This window comes from Corapipo altera, unplaced genomic scaffold (genome assembly GCF_003945725.1).
Source record: "Corapipo altera isolate COAL_440 unplaced genomic scaffold, ASM394572v1 61305, whole genome shotgun sequence".
Classification (NCBI taxonomy): domain Eukaryota; kingdom Metazoa; phylum Chordata; class Aves; order Passeriformes; family Pipridae; genus Corapipo; species Corapipo altera.
This window is the reverse complement of record NW_020884909.1, coordinates 2,419,914-2,441,441: the sequence shown is the minus strand read 5'-3', so window position 1 is coordinate 2,441,441 and position 21,528 is coordinate 2,419,914. Positions and strand designations below refer to the sequence as shown.

Genomic DNA, 21,528 nt, shown 5'->3' with positions numbered 1-21,528 from the left:
CATCAAGATAGTCATGGCCAGCAGATTGAGGGAGGGAATTCTACCCCTCTACTCTGTCCTTGTGAGACCCAACCTGCAGTATTGTGTTCAGCTCTGGAAAGGTTTTTCTTCTCTAGGCCCCCAGTAAAATGTTCCTCCATGATGGGCCTTGAAAGCTGGGAATCATTTTCTCTCCTCAGACAGAGATGCAGCACTCCATTGAGGATGCTGAGACAATTGTGAATCATTGGCTTTCATCTGACGTGCAGAAGAAAGAAAGAAATCAATTTTGAGAAGAAATCAGCTGATGGTGTTTGTTCCTGACAGGGCTTTGCTTCTACTATGGAGGGAACTTCTTGCAGCTTGTTTTACCAGGGCAATTTCATGTAACAGTCCAGTGCTCTGAGTGTCCAGGTAACTCTCAAACTCATTTAACTTTAATGGTTACAGGAGTGTGACTCCCAGCAGATGCTGCAGGGGCTTTCCATGAGCTGGTAGGTAGGTCTAAAACAACCAAACAAAAAAGCAGATTCACTGACAGGCTGAGGAAGCTTGTGTGTGCTGGATGTACATTTACAGGATACCCAGCATTTGCTAAGTTTCAGAGGCTGGATTTAATCTCATCTAGCACTGTGCAAACTAGGCTTCCATCTTTTGAAGTATGTAACTCCTGCTTTGTTTCTTGAACAGATGGCTATTCCCTAAAAGAGATTTTAGTGGCTACAATATCTGCATATGTCCTTTTTCGTGACTTTTATATCTGCCAGCACAGCATCTTTTTTGCTGTTTTGATTCCCCTATGATTCTATCTTGCATTTGTCACATACTGTTCACTCCAGCTATCTCTGGTCAAATTATACAGAACACTTGATGTGAAACCAGGCAGTGAATGTAATAAATGATAAAATTTTATTTTTTTATTTTTTTTTTAGCTGATGGGAAGTGTCTACCTTGAAGACACCACAGCATCTGTCAGTAATTTTCCCCTCAAATGTGTGGCATGTAGATACTGACATTTAGGGTTTCTAAATCCCTGTGTTGCAAATCATAAAATAATGCAGGTTGGAAGGACCTGGGGCAGTTTCATTTGCCTTCCCCTCCTCAGTACTAGTCCAGCTAAAACAAAATGCTCTGCACGGTGCTATTTTTTAATAGCTATTTTTTAATAGCTGTTTTTTAATAGATTCAAGAATGGAGAACCAGTGACATCCCTGAGACCTTACTATAGTAAGGGTCTTCCTCTCTAGAGAAAAAAATTGTTCCCAAGTTTTCATGGCAGTGTCCTGTGTTGCATCTTGTACCTGATGGATCTCATCCTTTCTCTGTGTATGTCTGAGAAGCCCCTGTCTTTGTCTTTGCTCTCCCCTCCTATGGGGCTGCTGAAGACAGTAATAGGCCTCTTTTAACTTTCTCTTCTTAATCCTGACTTGAAAATCATTACCTATCATAAAGAAATATAAGTTTAATGGCTTTAATATTTTGGGTTTTGATCAGGAAGGGATCAAGTTTTCAGGCTTTTATGCACAACCACAAAGGCTACTCTTCTCTTTTTGTCTGACCTTTTAATTACATTGAGCCGTGGTTCTCTGTTTTTCGTTTATTTAAAGAAGCTGAAACTGCAAATAAGAAAAGTTTTTAAAAGAAAGGAAAGAAAATCATGACAATTGCCAAAATTATAAATGCAGTTTTAATTGAAAGTGCTTTTATGGGCACATAAAAAATCCTTTAGTATGTAGTATTGCTTCAGGACTTGTGAAATAGTTTGCAGCTTCCCTCAAGGAAAGAAAAAGAGCAGTGTTGACAAATGACCAGAAATAAGCATTTTCCAGCAGCACTGAAAAGATAGGCTATATATGTTTATACCTTAAAAAAACCACTTTTGGTTTCCTATTTCTTGCTTTGAAGATGCAAACCTTCAAGAGACTCAGAGAAAGACAGGGTGGCAAAATGTGTTAACTCAAGACTCAGGAAGAGAGCCTTTTATAAGCCTTGTATTTGAGAAGTTTCAGTTTTAACATGTAAACAAATGTTTCAAGAAATAAAGACTAAATAAAAGTAGTAGTGACATGGGAAAATGGTGGATTGTTCAAATACCTTAGTAAGGAAGCAAAGGCAAGGCAGAGGGTAAACAATCTGTGAAGTGTGAGTGTTAAAATAATATACAAGTAGAGAAAGCAAAGCTATTGTGCGAAGAAAAGTAAGGAACAGGTCAAATAGAGGCTGGAGATCAAAAGGATTTGAAATAGAGGCAGAAAAGTTCTGGGAAAAACATTGTAAACAATAACACCCTAGAATTGGTTTCTTAGAAAAACTGGAAAAAAGTGAAAGCCTAGGTATGTAACGTGATGCTTTTTAATACATTTGAGAAGGCTGTTTTGGAAAAGCAAGGGAAATAGCACTGAATAAAGAGTAGTTCTGTACATAATGTGATCTTCAGTAAAACAATAGGCCACTCACTTCATGACCCTCTCACTGGGAGAATCCGTGTGCTCCTGTTGCATGTAAAACAACAAGAGAACAAGATCTCATGGTGAAATTGCCTTTATTTTGCTGATTTTCTTAGCAGTTCTGTAGAGTCTGAAAGTGTTTGTGCTGTTGATGATTTTTTAGCAAAAAGTTGTTGCAAGCAGATGTAAGTACCAATAAACATACAAAGACCCAAAGAGACTGGAGTCTTCTGTGGAAGTAACTCAAGAGTAGTAACTCAAAACTTCATAATACATCAGAATTTGGAGTTGTGGCCTTAAATCTCGCTTTCCTAATTCTGCTGCAAGGTAGAGACTGTAAGAGTGAAATTCCTCCTCAGTCTTTTCATATTTAAGACACAAATTACTTCAATAGTATTCTTTGGCACTTGTATAAATGGATGAAAGAATCTGTCAGCAATAACTTAACATTAATTGTTCTTTAATTAGAATAATGAGCATTTCTGGATGGTGTAATGCTCATGTGTGAATTCCAGTGCTTTCTCAAATGACAACTTAATTCTGCATGTCCTCTCTGAAAAATCCTAAAACTAACGTGCTTGCTGTTTCACAGAATTATAGAACCATAGAATGGTTTGGGTTGGAAGGGACCTTAAAAATCGTCAAGTTCCAGCCCCAACACCACGGGCAGGTAACCTTCCACTAGATCAGCTTGGTCAGGGCCCCATCCAACCTGGCCTTGAACACTTCCAGGGACGGGGTATCCACAGCTTCTCTGGGCAATCTGTTCTGGTGCCTCCCCACTCCCACAGAAAAGGAATTACTTCCTAATATATAATCTAAACCTTACTCTCTTTCACTTTTGTCATCCATCTTCATTGTTAATTGTATATCTCAGTCAGTCTGTGAGAACAAGTCAGAAAGGGAGATAATTTAAAGATAAATAAGAACTCAATAAAGGCAGTGCTGGTTTACAGCACATTATTTAGATTCACTCACTGTTGCTGTAGTAGTCAGGCTGGGCCTTTGGACTGAAGGACAGATGCCAAGCTTCTTTCTTCCTCACTGGTATGATCTCCTGCTGCTTAGCTGGCATGTGCCTGTAGTGCTCCTGGATTCACTGCTTGTACTGTATCAGCAGCACAGAAACTTTATTAATTAAAAATTCCACGAACCCTTCAGATTCCATGAGCTGCTCACAGTATAGCACATACGTACCTGAGGGTCCTCCACCAACACTTCAAAGAAAGCAGTAAGAGCCAAAAAGAGGAGAACTAGTTCGGAAATGTAGTGAGCATGTTGAAATGTGTGGACTCAAGTGCTTTCAGACCAAGAGGCTACCAGTCAACCTGTGCTGCCTCACTTACAGAGCAGCACACCTCCAATGAAGAACATCAGAGCAGTCTGATGCCTGTGTCTCTGTGCCTTCTGTGGCAGGGGCTGTTCTCTCCACAGCAAATTCGTAAGTGCAGTCTGCAAAGGAGGCATGTGTCAGGTTAATAACACAGCTCCTGATGACCTTAATGCCAGAGAGGATTTGGGTTGCGCTTTTCTGAGGGAAAAGTTATTTGTAATGAGAAAAGCAGCAGGTTATTTTTTTCTGTTGTGTCCAACGTCTGTTAAAGAACAGGGCAGCAGGTTTCACATGCTGATGTTTGACATTCAGGCCTTACCATATGCTTCTGTCCTTAAATAAATGCTGAGAGATATACTCAGGCTTGAGAGTCTGATTTGCAAGGATCTTATCTGCCAGTGAAGTCCTGTGTATATCTGGTGCAATAGCATCACCACTTCTGCAGTTTGCGTCTCCTCCACCCTCTTTGATGACCCCCAGTTAAAGGAATGTTTGATGGGCTCACAGACAAAGCAAATGAGATTCCTTGGAAGGACTCTAGGCAACCATCTTCTCCAGATTTCTGCTGGGATGTGGTGCTTGCATGCATGAGAGAGAGCGTGTGTTGGAGGGGGGAGGAATTGACAGTAAGACATTGTGTTAAAAAACAGTGGATGATGTCTGCAGATCTGTTCAGTGAGTTTATCTAAATATTCCCTTTTCTCCCTTTTTTTTTTTCCCTTCCCTTTCTTCTTTCTCTCCTCCCATTTACTGCCAGGAAGGACCACCTCTGAAGGGCCAGTTCAGTACAGCCTGGCACCAACACAGACGGACATCAACAACAGTTCCAACTGTGAGTCAATATGCAATTGGGGGACTCCTTGAAATGGTATTGGTTAGTGTGCATGCAGAAGTTGCAAGAACCCTGCAGATGGCTTCCAGAACAGGGAAAGGGTAAATTTGTTACCCCCAGCTCCCTCTGGTTGGAGCAGCCTGCAAGTTTTTGATGTCTCACTAAAAGCATTAGATAAATCTAGCTTTTCCTGAAATATACAAGTATTATGATGTGTGAGGGCCAGTGCCAGGGTATTTTACCAACAGAATAGACCTTTGGAACTGGATGCTGTTCAGAGAAAGCTGTCCTCCAAGAAAGCTTAAGATACTTTGTCTCACTAGACAAGAAGAGGCTGGAAGCTACGCATAGAAAAGGATCTACACTGAATTGCTATTTTCACAGCTGGAGACAAGAGCTGCCAGTCTCAGATTTGTGTAGGAGCACTGATCTGTGTTAGGATGGGTGAAGAGACCCTGCTTTCAGTTTTGAGGTAATTTAGCTGCTATCACTTAGATTCTGTGGTGCTCCCTGGAGCACCTGGAGAGGGAAGACAAGCCCTTGCGTGGTATAACATGCTCGTTCTCTCTCATTATGCATGCACACAATGTTACCCAACACTTGTGATCCCAGTCTTCACTGGCCCCTTCTACTGATACTGTGTGTTGGGTGAAGAGATTCTTTTTGGAGTTGTAGGAGGGGAAAAAAATTCATTACATAGAGCAAATAAAAAAATGTCATCTGCTCCTCACTGCTTCTAAAAGGTACTCCTGTCCTATATTTTCCTCTTGGTGACTCTCCTGGCACCAACAAGCTTTGGCCCAGCATCACAGAGAAAGTAACTGGGGAAAGGAATAGTGGGTTAAAGGAGAAGTGGACAAGTGGATGAGCTGGAGAATTCAAGAAGAGGCAGTGGCAAATGCAGAGAACAGCAGAAGGCAAAAGAAAAAAAAAAAAAAGAAAAAAGCTTCCATTCACTTCAAAGACAGCAGGATAAGTTACACCCTCTGTTAGGGACTCAGAGAGCAGACCCTGTCTGTCATCGGTTCAAGACTATGTAATTTGTAGCATCTCATTTATGGAAAGGTAGCATAAAGCATTTGCAAACTACTGCACAGTGATGGGAATAGCCCTGTTTTTTTCTAGATGCATTGTCCTCAGCATACTGCTAACATTTTCCCTGATTCAGCTAAAACCAGTATTTTTTGTATATATAGATAGATACAGCTTTTTATGAATATATTTGAATATATATCTTGCTCAGAAACTGTTAATGTATCTGTAAGATTGTTATCATAAACAATGCTGTAATCTGATTTCATGCCACACAGTGAAAAATGAGAAATTCACAGCACAGACCAATGTCATACTGATCTGTGACTGCTAAGAAAAGAATTGATTGTTTCTTCTAACCATACTTCTTTGCCTCAATCCTTGAGTGAGTCATACTGTATTTGTCCTCCCTTTTAGTTTTCTGATGATTTGTTTAAGTCCCACAGTTCCTGCAGCCCGATGGACTGTTCTGTAAGCTATTTTTTGGAAATGTTGATGTCCCGGGCAGTGTATCAAACCAGCTGGTTAATCAGATGTATCAGTCCTGTGAGCAGCTCTGTCTGTCAGTAAACACATGGACATGGGCCTCGAGATCAACAGGAAGATTCATTGTTAAATTGCAGCATGAGGTTGAGGGACCCGTGCTTTAATATTTACCAGGTGGAAGTGATTTGAAAAAGATTTTAAAACCTCCCGAAGATGGAAAGCTGAGCACTGAGAGAATTCAGGCTGATGCTTTACTCATCACGGGATGCCTTTAGCAGTCAATGGGTGAAAATGAAATAAAACACTGGGGCTACATTTTTACCAGCTCTTAGGTGAAAAAAAAAAAAGCAGCAGCCCCATAGTTTGGGAGAGAATGAGCTGCAAAGCAGGTTTGGAAGACTTAAAGTCTCTGAAATGAAATACATTATCCTATCTTCCTCTTAGCTTACCTGGTAGTCTATCCTGTTCTGGTCTAGAGCAGCACTACATTTTTGGCTGTTTTTTTCTGTTTTCTTAAGTTGTTAGGGCACTTAATCAAACTCCAAGATGGACTGTGATTAGATCTCATTGAACAATGATTGATTTTGTAAGTGTTTGTTGTAGTTCCCCTCTAGTAAGAACAGTCTGAGACTGAACTATATGGGTTTGCAGGGGAAAACTCAGACAAGAAAAGCAACAGCATAGTAATACCAAACAGGAGAGATATTGATCAAGGCTGTTCAAAATGCTTGGCCCACAACTGACTTCCCCCCCCCCCCCCCCATTCACTTGTATGTAGCCTCTCCCACTGTCCTGGTTAGATGCTGGACCTGCACAGCTTAGTGTTTAATTATTGTAGCCGTGCAATCATTCAAAGTCCTGTTGCATTTGAACTACATATAGTCTTATACTTGGTCTAGCCCCTAAGCTGCAAAAAGTGTTCTCCCTCTTTAGAATCAAGCTGTTTTCTCCAAAACAAAGAGATGAATGTTGTCTTCTGGTAGTATGCAGTGGACAGAAGAAGAATGCGATGGCATTTTTTTTCCCATCAAATTAAAAATGAATTCTGCTATATACACAGAGCAGCTAGGATAGAAGGTGAGCTGACAATCTTAAACAGATAAAGAAATCTTGTTTTCTTTAAGACTGAGACTGACTGAACTCATTAAAGAGCAGAAAGACAAAACTGTCCTTTCACAGATGCCCTGGGGAGCAGAGCTAGAGGAATCTCACTCTGCTCTTCCTGCTATGTAGCTAAATTTTATGTCAGGTCCTGGGGCTGTCAATCCAGCTAAGTTTGCACCACTGCTTAGAAAGGAAGTAGATATTCTCCAAGGGCTAAATGCCAGTGACTCTGATGTGACTTTGTGATAAAGTCCTGGGCTCTTTCAGTGGGAAGAAAATGTTGTTGCATTACTGTACTGACTTGTGATATCACATCCATCACAATTTCTGTGTGTGTTTGCAAACCCTGAGTTCCCATTTGGTTTTGATGGATACCAGATTTTTATTTTTTTTTTGGTGGTGATGGTAATCTAAACTGAGAGGTCATTATACATTCCTGCTGTGCATACTGAGTGCTTAAGTATTACCTGAGGCAGGATCCGTGGGAAGAGGTAGTAGCAGATGTGCTCTTATACCAACTGACATAGATGTGAAAAACAGGGTTTTTCTGACACCCTAGTCACTGTTCATATCTGAAATAGAAGCAAGAAATTTCAAGCTACCATGTTGCATTCTGGGTTTCTTGGTTCTTGCATATTGCTTCTTAAAGTTCCTATTCAGAATCCACTGAGGTTGCTTGGGTGTCCAATGTTTATTTTAGTGAGTTTGGGAATGGGTATTATATCAGCAAAATTAATGGTTATAATTAAATTTATAATTTTTTTTCCTTGCTATCTATGACATTAGTAGCTTTTTTATTGGCCATTCATTAAAAACTAAACTATCTGCCTCCCTAAGACATGCCAATTTGTTTCTGCAGTCTGGTAATGACCGCTAGTTCTGCAGGCAGACTTCATAGGGAAAATTTAGAAAGTGAATCCATATAACCAACAACACTGCTGCTGATTTTGTTATTTCAAGAGTTAAACCCTTATCCATTCTGTGCTCTGGCTTATACACTGTGATGCCTTGATTTTACCCGCTTCCTAATCATGTCTGTCACAATATAAATTGGATGGAAAATCTTCCCACAGGAGCACCCTGCCCACGATTTTAGCATTAGCAAGAAATAATTGTGCTGTGCTTTCTATGGAAACATTTCATTTCATCACAGTTTCCAATTTTCAAATGATTGGTTTTGCTCCAGTTAATGGGCGCTGCGACGGAAATGTCATCCTGGCACAAGTCACAGTGCCCAGATCTGCAGGCAGCAGAAAAACAGCAGCTACTGAGAGAGAGGGTCTATGGGTCTCATCATGAGAGCAGCTTTTAAGGACAGTGGGGTGGCTGGACACCATGTGTTTGCTGTTACAGGTTCCTGAAGCACACAGGGTTTTATGAACCTCAATAACTTTGGTGTGAATTTGTGAGCGGATAGGGGCGTAACATCACTGATCTCCTTCTGAGGTGATGGTGCATGCCAGTGCTGGAGTAGGGCCCCCAGGTTCCTTATCTGTGACACTAAAACAACATGTGAAGAAGCCTGCTTTTCCAGGTGAGTGGGACAGGCAGAGGTGATGGCAGAAATCTGACAAAAGCACATCCCAGCACTTAGTAGGAGACTGGCAAGTCAGGAGAGTCTCAGCTGTGCCAGTACCTGCAGTGTCACTGCAGGGTGACCCCCACCAGTGTCTATTGCCCAAGATGTGGGGGGGCAGGGAAGCAGCACTCATAGGGTTCAGAAAGAGTAGAACTTGATCTTTAAGTACTTCAAGGTGTTAAAGCTGTGAAACAGCTGTGAAACCCAACAGGGTTAAGGGATTTTATTTTTTTTTTAGTAACTGCCTCTGTGTGATGGATATAAAAGATAAAAGCATACAACAATTTATTTTTATATATATATATGTATATATACACTATCACTTACTTCACAAATATTCTGGAACCTGCTTCATGGGGGCCTTCAGACAATAGGATCTAAATTAATTTTTGAAATGCATTTATTACACAAAATTAGATAGTGGTGTGAGCACTTTTACTCAGAATTAAGCTAAACTAAAATAAAGAGTTAAATTCAAGAGCAGGGTATAAAAGGTAATGAAGATAGAAGAAGAATTGTCCTTAATGCAAATTTTATGAAAAGCTCATGGAGATAAATTGCTATAAACCAGATCTTCATCCAGTAAAAGTGAGCATTATCTAGTGATTTCATTCAGGTATTCAGTGGGGGAAGAGATTGGTCCTTAGCAGGTGTTAGCCATGCAGATTGCAAATGCTCAGGAATTGTCAGGAATATAGGAAAAGGGAATAAACTACAGAGGTTTACAGAAGCACCTGGTTTTTTAGATCAAATTAAAGCAGCCTTTGACTTTTCCTGCTTTAAGCAGAGATTAAAAGACTATATTCTTTGGGTGAATGTTCTTGCATCTGACTTTGTTTTGTGACATGACAAACAGGAAGTGATAGAAAATATAAAATGAAGTGATCTAAACTTGGAGGAATAGACACTTATGTCTCAAAATATAAGAATTCAGAGGCAGTGGCAGGAGTTAGAGATGATAGTTTCCCAGAATGTGAAACTGTGGAATCCCTTGCCAAGGGAAGATCTCGAAGCCAAGAGTTCAGTTAAATTCAAAGAAGCATTAGTAGCTTACATGAATTACAAGAATAATTAGAGAGATAATAATTAATTATGATGAAAATTCTGGAAAGGATATTAGATATTGTACTTTGAGTATTATTCTAATCACTATCACTATGAGATAAACCAGCTGACAGGCAACTTGCAGTAGACAGAAGCTTAATTGATAAATACCTGAGATCGATCTCTACAAGACATAAGAATTAGATGATCTTCGGTCATATCCAATCCATCACTTGGTCTCTCTTCCTTTTTTGAACTGCTCCATCCTTATTTTGCCTGAGTTAAACCTTTCAGGTGTCCCGCTGCTAATGAGTAATGTGTTCTGATCATACTGATTTGCAGTGAGTCAGAAAAGCTGAATTTTTTAATGCCACTTGCAGGAGAATTGTGTTGAGCTAACTGTACTTGGAGCCTGAATATTGTCATAAATAACAGTTGTGAGGAAACAGGTGAATAGGTTTAACTCCCAGCATAGCATGAGGTCAGTGATCAAGATGTATGTGGAGTTTGAACCATTCAGTATTGTCTTAACAGCAGTGTCCAGGTTTATCAGCAAGGTGAAAAGCAACTTGCAAAATTTATGCAACTTGTGAAAGCAAGTAGTGGGAACTGACAGGTGGGTTTGCTTTAAGGATCTTCAGGATGCAAATAAAACATCTTTATTCAGAGCTGTTGGGACACATTATGCAACAGACTTTCTCCTCAGAGAAGAAATCAATGGACATCAGGGAACACAATAGGATAAAAAGCTGCTCTCCCTCCTTCCATGATTCACAGGGGAAGCAGTGTATGTGGAGGGATTTATATGAGAAGGATTAAGATCCAGGAGTAATGGTGCAGGTCATTTCACATGTACCTTCCACACATCAGCTCAGACAGTCCATGGTCATGGACATGGAATCACAGATCATAGAATGGCCTGGGTTGGAAGGGATCTTAAGGATCATCTAGTTCCAACCCCCTGCTCTAGACAGAGACACCTTTCATTAGACCAGTTTGCTCAGAGCTCCATCCAACCTGGCCTTGAACACTTCCAGGGATGGAGCATCCACAACTTCTCTGGGCAACCTTTTCCAGCGTCTCACCACCCTCACAGTAAAGAATTTCTTCCTAATACCTAATCAAAACCTACTCTCTTTCAGTTGGAAACTATCCTCTTTTGTGCTCTGTATGATCTTGTAAAAAGTCTCTCTCCATCTTTCTTTTAAGTTCCTTTCATGTACTAGAAGGCTGCAATTAAGTCACCCTAAGCCTTTTCTTTTCCAGGATGAACAATCCCAGTTCTCTCAGCCTTTCCTCATAGAAGAGGTGAACCATCCCTCTCCTCATCTTGCTAGCCCTCCTCTGGACTTGCTCCAACAGGTTGATATCCTTCCTGTGCTGAGCACCCCAGAGCTGGATGCAGTGCTCCAGGTGGGGTCTCACCAGAGCAGACTAGAAGGACAGAATCTCCTCCCTTTCCCTGCTGGTTACGCTACTTTTGATGCAGCCCAGGACACAACTGGCTTTCTGGGCTGTGAGTGCACATTGCTGGGTCATGTTCAGCCTCTCACCCACCAGCACCCCCAGGTCCTTCTCAGCAGGACTGCTCTCAATCTGTTCATCCCCAGCCTGTATTGATACAGCGGGTTGCCCTGACCCGGGTGCAGCACCGTGCACTTGGTCTTGGTAAATCTCATGAGATTCCCATGGCTCCACTTCTTGAGCTTGTCCGGGTGCCTCTGGATGGCATCCCATCCTTCAGGTGTGTCAACTCAACTGCACCACTTAGCTTAGTGTCATCTGCAAATTTGCTGAGAGTGCACTTGATTCTCTTCATCTGTGTCATTAATGAAGATACCAAGTAACACTGGTTGTTTATAATATAGACCCTTGAGGGATAACACTTGTTACTGATGTTCGTCGGGACTCAGAGGCATTGACCACTACACTCTGGATGCGACACTGTTCAACTTCTTTCATATCCATCTAACAGTCCACCTATCAAATCTGTCTCTGCAATTTCGATATAAGGATGCTGTGGGGGACCGTGTCAAAAGCTTTAGAGAAGTCCGGATAAACGACATCATAGAAGGTCACTGGGTTGGTCAAACAGGACGTGCCCTTGGTGAAGCCGTGCTGGCTGTCTCAGTTCCACTGCCTGTCCCTCATCTGCCTTAGCACAGCTTCTAGGAGGATCTGTTCTGCGATCTTCCTAGGCACAGAGGTGAGGCCGACAGGTTGGTAATTTCCAGGGTGCTTTTTCTACCCTTTTTAAAGATGGGTACAATATTTCCCCTTTTCCAGTGACCTGGGACTTCACCCGGCTGCCATGGCTTTTCAAATATCATGGAGTGTGGCTTGGCAAGTACATCAGCCAATTCCCTCAGGACTCTGGGGTGCAGGATTTATCTACATTCAGGATTCTCAGGTGGTCATGAACCTGATCTTTATTTTCAGTGGGAGGGACTTTGCTCCCCCAGTCCTCATCCTACTGTCCATCCACTCCAGAGGTGTGGGAAGAGAGGTTGCCAGCAAAGACTGAGGCAAAAAATTTGTGGAGTACCTCAGCCTTCTCCTCATCCATTGTTAACAGTTTCCCAACATTGTTTTTTGGGAGGGTACACGTTCTTTGACCTTCCTTTTCTGGTTAACATACCTGTAGAAGCCCTTCCTTTTATTCTTTGCGTCCTTTGCCGGGTTCAGTTCCAGCTTCTCCTCAGCACTCTAACTTCTCTTTATCTAGGAGATACAGAGGTAAGATTGTAACATAGTGGATTAAATACATTTAAAACACTTCTTATGTATGTATTTTGTCATATTATGTATTACAGCTCAACATGTAATAGCCATTTTCATTCCATAGTAATTATGTCCAGATTCAGTACTCTACTTGTTAAACTGCAAAAATTTAACTGGTGATACAGTCTTTATGCAACTAACTTATGAGAAATCATGTCATGTCCTCTGAGTGATGTGAATGTCCTATGAGATCCCAGCATTGCCAGTAAACATCTGGTGAAATCTTTACACCAGTTCTTGTCCTAGGAGCACTAGAACACAAATCTAAAATTGCTCTCAGTATAGCCTACAAAGTCAGTTTTAAACTACCTCTCTTTTTTGGAATGACCAAGTAACATACTGTCAGGGTTTTCTTTTTTTTTTTAAAATGCAATGCTTTCACCACATTATGCTCCTGAATTATAAAATTAGCTTCTTTCTTTTTCTTTTTTTAATAAGACAGATATAATTTCTCTACAGTATATTTCAGCTCTGAAATAATTAAGCATTATAATTATCTCACTTCAGAACGAAGTATTCACCATACCTTGTAAGTCTTGTAGAGGGATAATTCAATAAAAGGAAGATTTTTCATCACCCCGTAGAGTTTTCATGTGCAGTTTGTACTTACATGAGGAAGAAGAACTTCAAAACATCAGAAGAAACTGCAGTTTAGAAGCCCTTTCTGTTCTAGTTACTGCAGCTCTCCTTCTACTCTTGCACTAGGCAGGTGCAGCCCGTTTAAATATAACTTGGGTGTGACAGTTTTCAAAGGATCAGACAAAGAAAGAAGTTAGGGAAAAGCCAGAAAAACAACGTGGCTGAGATGAGCAGCTAACCACTTGCAAGCCAGCAGCTGATTTTCTTCTTAGGTATAGCAATTTCTTTACTCAGTTGAAAAGTGCAGCACATCCTGAATTATCACACCCGAATCCTTAACTGGAAAGAGCACAAAAACTCACAGAAACTGTGAGACACATGCTAGCAGCATTCAGAAGTTGTTCAAATAGCAGACAGTCAGGGTCCAGTAGGCAATGTGAGCTTATCAGAGAAGGAAGTCACAGTGCAGCTCCTTCCATCGTGCTGACTAAGCCTACAGAAATGCAGAGGGAATTGTGTGCACACTGCTGGCTACAGACAGGCTTCCTGTGCCACCCCATTGATGTAGACAAGGTGCTGATTTCCTCTCAGAGCTGTAAATCAGTCCATAGGGCCCACAAGGGCAAAAATGGCATGCAAGTGACAAAATGATGTCTAGGGGGCGATGATGCCATAAGTGTAGGAGGGAGAAACAAACAAAAGATTGCCACTCACAGTCTCCCCTGAAGCTGCTCCAATGACTTTGATTACTTCTGGATTTCCAGTATGTAGAATTAATTTTTTTCTTTCTTTCCCTGTGATTTTGAGTTAAAACCTTTGGGGTTTTATTCTCCCTTGCTGAAGTTTTCACAAAGATCTTCTTGTCATTGCTTTCCGAGGAGAATGATAGCACAGGGCTGTTGGCATAGTCATTGGAATGAACAACAAGGTTTAGGTTGCATTATCTCCAAATTAAGCCAGCTGTGATTTCTGCATGCACAGTCAATCCCCCATCTCAGAGTCCTCTTTGGGGTGGCTGAGCTGCATGGCTATCCCCAGCCACACCATAATGTTTGCAAGGATGGCTTACTGGTCCTGCCTGTCTCTTAGTGATCTCCCCTCCTAACCACACAGTGGATCCCCAGGTGAGGTAGCAAACAGAGAAGTGGGAAAGAGGTGGAGAAGCCTTCTATATGAAGGTCTCAATGTGTTGCTGAAGTAGATTGGGCCTTCCACAAGCACTGTATGTGGACAGGTGAGATGTTCAGATGGCATTCAAGCTGTTGTCTCCAACATCAGATATTATCCAATTACACTTGCCCAGTGCCTTCAAATTCTATCTCAGCACAATAAGTCTGCATATTTATAGCTCCATATCTTTATATTCATCTAAAGCCATCCAATACCTGGGAGGTCAGTACCTGCCCCAACTCCCAGGCATGCTTTCCTGATGCCTTAACTCATCTTTCCTTTTCCTGAAACTGCAAGAACTGACTGAAAAACTAGTCAAAGCCCTCTCTTTGCAGAAGTAGTTTTCAGGTGAATCAGTTGATACACAGCAAAAGAAAGAGACTTGTTAGAATCTTACTACTGTCTTTGTTCAGAAAAAGGCTGATATTTCAGCCGAACCCTTACTAGACACTGAAGTCTAAACCAGAAAAGTGTTAGCAAGGCTCGAGTGAGGGGAAAGGCTTCTACACTTCTACATGTGTCTGTTTGTGAAATGCAACACCACAAAAAAACATTGTTTGTTGTTTTGCCCACAGTACTGGTGGGATAGCAAGAACAATTCAGTTCACCCTGGACATTACCGTGAGGTTGGTGAGTCACTGGAAGAGGCTGCCCAGAAAACTTGTGGATGCCCCATTTCTGGAAGAGTTAAAGGCCAGGTTGGATGGGGCTTTGAGCAATCTCATATGGTGGTAGGTGTCCCTGCCCATGGCAGAGAGGTTGGAATGAGATGATCTTTAAGGTCCCTTCCAACCCAAACCATTCTGCAATTCTGTGATTACTAGAACATGTCAATACATAGAAGACACTCAACCCCATGGTTGGTGAGGTTTCATAGGACTGTATTCCCAATGGAATGACTAATTCTCTTCCCATTGCTTGTGCCTTTTGCCAAAAAAGTACCTACTGATGTGGCTTCTGCAAAATAGCTATTCCCAGGAGTGCAAGTAGATTTCTCTAGTTGTGGATGCCTGAAGGACTTCTATCTTCTCATCACTCTCTTCAAAATGTAATATCTGCCCCTGCAAAGGAAAGGAAAGATCAGCCTCCAGCCGGATGTGATGAATTTTCTCATGCATGTGCTCTTTTGATGGAGATTGGATATGGAACAGTCAAGGACCATTTTTTTCCAAGGGAATTTCAACTGTGCGAAAGGCTCCCTTGTCCCAGGGGTTAAAGCTAGGGTTGGATGTGCAACTGGATCTAGGCTTTACTGACAGGGAAGACTCACTGCATTCTGAAAGAATCACAGAATCATAGCATTCTTAAGGTTGGAAAAGACCTTTAAAATCACCAAGTCTTACTGTCAACCCAGCATCACCACTATGCTCACCATTAAACTGTGTTCCCAGGTGCCATATTCACACGTTTTTGAACACTTCCAGGGATGGTTACTCCACACTTCCTTGGACAATCTGTTCCAATGCTTTACAACCCTTTCCTTTAAAGACAAAATTCCTAACGTCTATTGTAAGCCTCCCCTGGCACAACTTGAGGCTATTTCTTCTTGTACTGTCACTTGTTTCCTAGGAGAAGAAACTGACCTGTACCTCAGTACAATCTCCTTTCAAGTAGTTATAGAGAGTGATAAGGTCTCCCCTGAACCTTCTTTTCTCCAGGCTAAATGCCTCCAGCTCCCTCAAGCTCTCCTCACGGAAGCTGTGCTCCTTCACTAGTTGTATTGCCCTTCTCTGGACAAACTCTGGAGACTGGAGGCTGACTACAATTCAGCCTACAGATGCAGGAACAAGCTGCCAAAATATTCATGCTTTACAGAATGTCAAGAACTCAATTTAAAATGGGTGCAGCATATTCTGCCACCCTGCCACCAGCATGATGCACATCCCTCCCTATGGAGTTGCATCTTGCTCAGAGTAAGTGGGGAAGTCAAGTTTTGCCGGGTTTCTGTCACATCTTAAGCCTGTTGGCCTGAGGTAAGGAGTCAAGCCCCAAAATCTTTTCTGTCCTCTTTCCAATGGATGCACAATGGTTTCTGTTTTCCTTGCAGAGAAATAAATCACTTGTCTTCTTGCTAATCCCATTTGTACTTGGTTTCATTTCCCTCTTTGAACTGAAGGTTACCAGCATGTTCATGCCCAGCAGGCATCAGTTTGCATCTGTTCTTAAATTTGGAAGCCTAAATGTACCATGATTAAAATAGACTGCAAACAGATGCTTGATGATAAAGAGGTCCCATTTGCTTGTACTAATTGCAAGTTGTGCTGTGAGGATTTTGTCACTGTCTAGTGGCTAATCTTTGCAAGGCTTCAATGAATCTCCTGGGCTTGAGGTTCTGGCATAACCATGATAGCCCATGGGTTTGATTGGTGGAATTTTTGCATTCGAAAGCTCACTGAGCAGCCCAGAACTGCCCAGCTACAGAACCACAGAGTCACAGAACTCCAGAATGGGTCAAGTTGGAAGGGACCACAGTGGGTCATTTGGTCCAGCCTCCTTGCTCAAGCAGGGTCACCCTACAGCACATGGCATGGGATTGCACCCAGATGGTGCTTGAACATCTCCAGTGAGGGAGACTCCACAACCTCCCTGGGCAACCTGTTCCACTACTCAGTTACCTGCACAGTAAAGAAGTTCTTCCTCATCTTCAGGTGGAACTTCCTGTGCATCAATTTCCCATTGCCTCTTGTCCTACTTCTTGGCACTACCAAGAAGAACCTCCTGACACACTCCCTTCAGATACTTATGTACATTGATAAGTCTGCTCTCAGTTGTCTCTTCTCAAGGCTGAACAGGCCCAGCTCCCTCAGCCTTTCCTTATAACAGAGAGGCTCCAGTTCCCTCATCACCTTTATAACCCTCATTTGGACCTGCCCCAGGAACTCCATGTCCCTCTTGTCCTGAGGAGCCAAGCATTCCAGATGTACCTCACCAGGGCTGAGTAGAAGGGCGGGGTCACCTCCCTCAAACTGCTGACAAGACTCTTCCTAATGCACCTCAGAATACCATTGTCCTTCTCAACCACAGGGGCACACTGCTGGCTCATGGATAGCTTGTTGTCATCCACCAGGACTCCCAGGTCTTTCTCCACAGAGCTGCCTCCTAGCAGGTCAGGCCCCAGCCTGTGCTGCTGTCTGGGATTGTTCCTCCCCAACTGCATTTGCCATGGAACTGACAGCTGGATACATGCCCTGTCTCACCCGCACACTGCAAATTTGACCACTTGACACATACCTCTTCCAGAGGGCATGAAAAGAACAGTAGAGTTTGTTGTGTCTACCTTGCACTGCTTATGCACTGCAAAATTTGTTCTTTGGCTTCTGGATCTGGAAAACCTTCCTCAGCTTTAGAAAGGATTCTTCAATTTTCTGTCTTTTGTACCAATTGAACATCACTAAGCAAAGGCCAGTAAAGGTTGGTACAACAAAACAAAGTGATCTTTACAAAGAGGTAACTTAAAATCTTGTCTGACAACAGGCAAGACCAGGTCACAGAATATGAAAAGAAAAGGCAGAAGTGACCCAGACTGGATCTGGAAGCATGTGTCTGAAGCAGTTTTTGATGAGTTTGTCCATATTATCAGCTGTCCACATGGCTCCAAAATGAGTTTATTACTCTGACTCAAGAGAATGAAGGGAATGGTGTCTCTTTGTCTGCAGTCAAAGGCCTGCCTTTAGTCCTTACTCTGCAGTTCTGGGCCCAAACAAAAAAAAAGGTAATCCTGTTGTCTACTCGCTCTTACACTGTTGTACATCAGGAGTGGATGTACATCCCTTCACATCAGTCTGAGATTGGTGCAAAGTGGCATCACAAATTTTGAAATGCATGAGAGGGTCTGAAGGTGCTCTACCACCCTCCTGACTCAGCAAGTGAGGCAGAACTGCAGCACACACCACACCTCCCCTCACTCCTGCTGTGGGTGCACCAGAGGCACTCACGTATGTGTGTTGTTTTCCTGACTTCTCTGTTAAACCCTTGAGTCCTGTATCAAGAGTAAAAGTTAGCTGCAGGCACAGCTGAAGCTGGCCAGGCATGTGTTTGTAATAAATACATCTGTTTTTTCTCAGTGATTCTGGATGGAGTTGGACTCTGAGCCCATGTTTGTTACTACCCTTACCTTATGCTTTTGTAAAGTCAATATTTCTGTGCAAATAAACACAAATGGCAACATGATAGTGGAGAAAAAGGAGAAGAAAGCTAAGGAGGGTGGTAAAGACCCTGGTACCTACTTTCAGGGACTTGCATATTACTGAGGATGTCAAAGGTGGGCAGCAGGGAAGTTGCAAGGAGCAAGGGCATGTGGTATGATGATTGTAGTTTTTAGGTGTCTTGAACTTTGTATGTTTGGGTCAGAAGTAGGCAACTTCAGGGTGTATTGGGCTATGTTTAAACAGTTTTCATGGTAGCAGGCATTTACCTGCCATTCTGACACAGTCTATCTCTCTTCAAGGGGTGAGCTTGTGATAAATAGCCCTGTGTCATGTAAACTATCTTAGCAAGTTACTTTGACTGCTCCTAAATCATGCCAGGTGTGGTATTCCTCGTCTGTGCTTCGTAGCTGGAAATTAAAAAATCATGCAACTCTTTTCTTGTACAAGATAAAGTTGCGAACTTTTTTTGAAGTGTTTTTTACTTTGCAGAAGGGTCGTTTGAGAGACCTTGAGTTTCTACAAGGACTTTAATAATTCAATATTATTTATTTAGCTGAATAACTTAGCTAAATTTGGCTGCTTTTATTAATTTATTACAGTCATTACCACACAGTATCTGCAGTTGGCCTAGATGTTCACTGTAGGTTCTTTCCCACTGAAATATTCTATTCTAATCTAGTCTAGCCTGGTCTAGAATGTGTGAATGAGCAATAATCCAGCTAGCTATACCTTTGAATGTAACAGTGTAACCTCCTTCCTAAAAGCCTAAATTGAAATTGTAACAATGTGGTATCTCTGAAGTGTTTTCTAAAAATTGAGAACAATGTGGTACAAGTTATCACCTGGGAGGTAAAAAACTTTTTTTTTTTCTTCAATCACCATTCTTTTTTATTTTAAGATTGTTATTTCTTGACATCTTCACAGTCCCCATAAATTACCATGTTCCTTTTGAACAGAATGGAGTTAGAGGGTGGGTTTCATAGTCAAAAGGACTCTCAAAAGGACAGGAGGACTCTCAACATACGGTAGTTGCTTTCAGATCAGTAAACCCTGCCCTGAAGTTGTATTTTTCACGGTTGTTTTCAGAAATCTTTGCACAACCATATGCACAGAAAGTGGTTTCAGTGCATAATATTCTTTCTTATCCTTCTCCAATTTCTACTTGAGGCCCCAGGTGGGTAAACCTCCTCAACGCAGTCCTGGAAACTTAGCTGAATTTGGACCGGAATGACCCATGCCAAGAAAGTACTGTTGCTTCAAACTGACTAACAGGGAGAACCATTCCTTGATGAAGCAAATACCATCAAGCAATAGGAACCACAATTTGTTACAGATTGACCCATCAGGGAATTAGATTGGTAGTGATCAAGATTTAACAGACTCAATGGGGCTGAAAAATAAAACTGTTCTCTGTAACAAGCAAAGAGAGGAATATAGTTGGCACTCAGAGTGGCTGTAACGTGGCTGGTCCTGGAGTGGATTGTGAGTGGTTAGAGGTGATAAGGAATCTCTTTATTCTTATAACCAGTTCCTCTCAGTGTTGTTGATCCCACACACAAGTTTGCAGTCACATTGCTGCACTGCAATGTAACTTTGAAGTAGGAATGAAACTCCAGTGTGGGTTTGTACTGTGGAATATTCCAAGCTGTAAAGATTTGCTGTCCAGCTCCACAGCTGCAGAATTAAGAGTACATAGGAAAATCCTGGCCTGTGAGTCTCATGATATTTAAGGATCTGCTAGCAGTTACAGGAAACCCCAGAGATGCAGCAGTGTGCAGTGCAAACAGTTTTGTTGGGCCGAGTGTGTATTTGCCTCTGGTCTGGTGGGATGTAGCAGTCTCAGCTATGGCTTCATGTGGCAACTGCTGAATTGAACCAGTAGGTCTGTCTAATTTGCTTTGTCAAAAAAACAGTGGGAGAAGTTTTTTCAGCTTCCAGTCTCTTCCACTTAGGGAGGGAGTTTACACTGTAAGTACCTTAGACCTGCTTGCACTATAAAATTTGCTAATCTCTTCCCTTTTCTTTCTCATATCACAACAAATTCCCATCCTCTGCTTAATCTGTTGGGGTTTTTTTAGCCTTTCATACTATGTCTAGGTTCTCTTGATTTCCATTTTACTGTGTAAGCCCCTTTTTTTTTTTTGACTAAGGCAAAATGCTTCAGGCATGGGAGTGTGGCTAAGCTGGGTCAGTAGTAACAGCTAGCAGGAATCTGCATTTTGATGCCATCAAGCATCCAACAAAGTCTCCTAAGCCTTTGACTGAGCATTAACACCATTCCCTTTACAACACAGGAATCTCACCCAAGACCAGCATGTCAGAAACTGCACCCTAGCTGCCTTCATTGGCAGTGTTTTGGTACAGATGTCATACCACTTTGAGGCAGTTCAGAGTTATTGAAAGGAAGTAATTTCATTTCCTGGAGAAAAAGCTCATGCCGACAAATGCCTTATATTCGTGGCTTTGTGTGATTTTAAATAAGTCTTTAATTTTATTATTTATAGTGGCAAAAACATTTCCACTGGCAGTGAGGGCTGTAACCTGAGAGCACCATGGAGGAAAGAGAAAGGAAGTTTTACACAGCGAGTCCTGGGGAGAGGTAGGGACCCTTTAATAAGGGTCCCACTGACAGTTTTTTGGATAACATATATCAGCATCTTCACAGGATCCCTTTCTGATGGGAACAAGGCATTAATGGAGCAGGATAAGCCAGTGCAACCATTGGGAGGTGCTGCTTTCCCTCTATGGACCTTTTCTAGTTTGGAGTATTCCCACTGCTTTCCCCTGAGTTAAGCTGGTCTCCACCTGCCTAACCTAGGAATTAGTGAAGCTCTGTCTTTGTTTTCCGCTTCTCTCAATGAAGCAGAAAATTGAAATACAATACTGATTGCACACTAATCAGTGCCTACTTAGAAATACCCCTGGAATGATCTTTTGATGCCATAAATGTTTGTGTTCAGACTTACAATTTAGGACTGGACAGGTCAAACCACAGGAAAATAACTGAAATGTGT

At 41.9% G+C, this 21,528-nt stretch overlaps 1 protein-coding gene across 3 annotated transcripts in view; it reads left to right on the top strand.

Annotated features, from left to right (window-relative positions):
* Nucleotides 1–21,528, top strand: part of NRG1 (neuregulin 1) — a 442,486-nt gene that overhangs the window by 147,330 nt on the left and 273,628 nt on the right. For all 3 annotated transcript variants that reach the window (XM_027653076.1, XM_027653077.1, XM_027653075.1), the window contains exon 2: nt 4,521–4,591. In XM_027653076.1, coding sequence (XP_027508877.1) covers nt 4,521–4,591 — 71 coding nt within the window. The remainder of the gene's footprint in view (nt 1–4,520; nt 4,592–21,528) is intronic.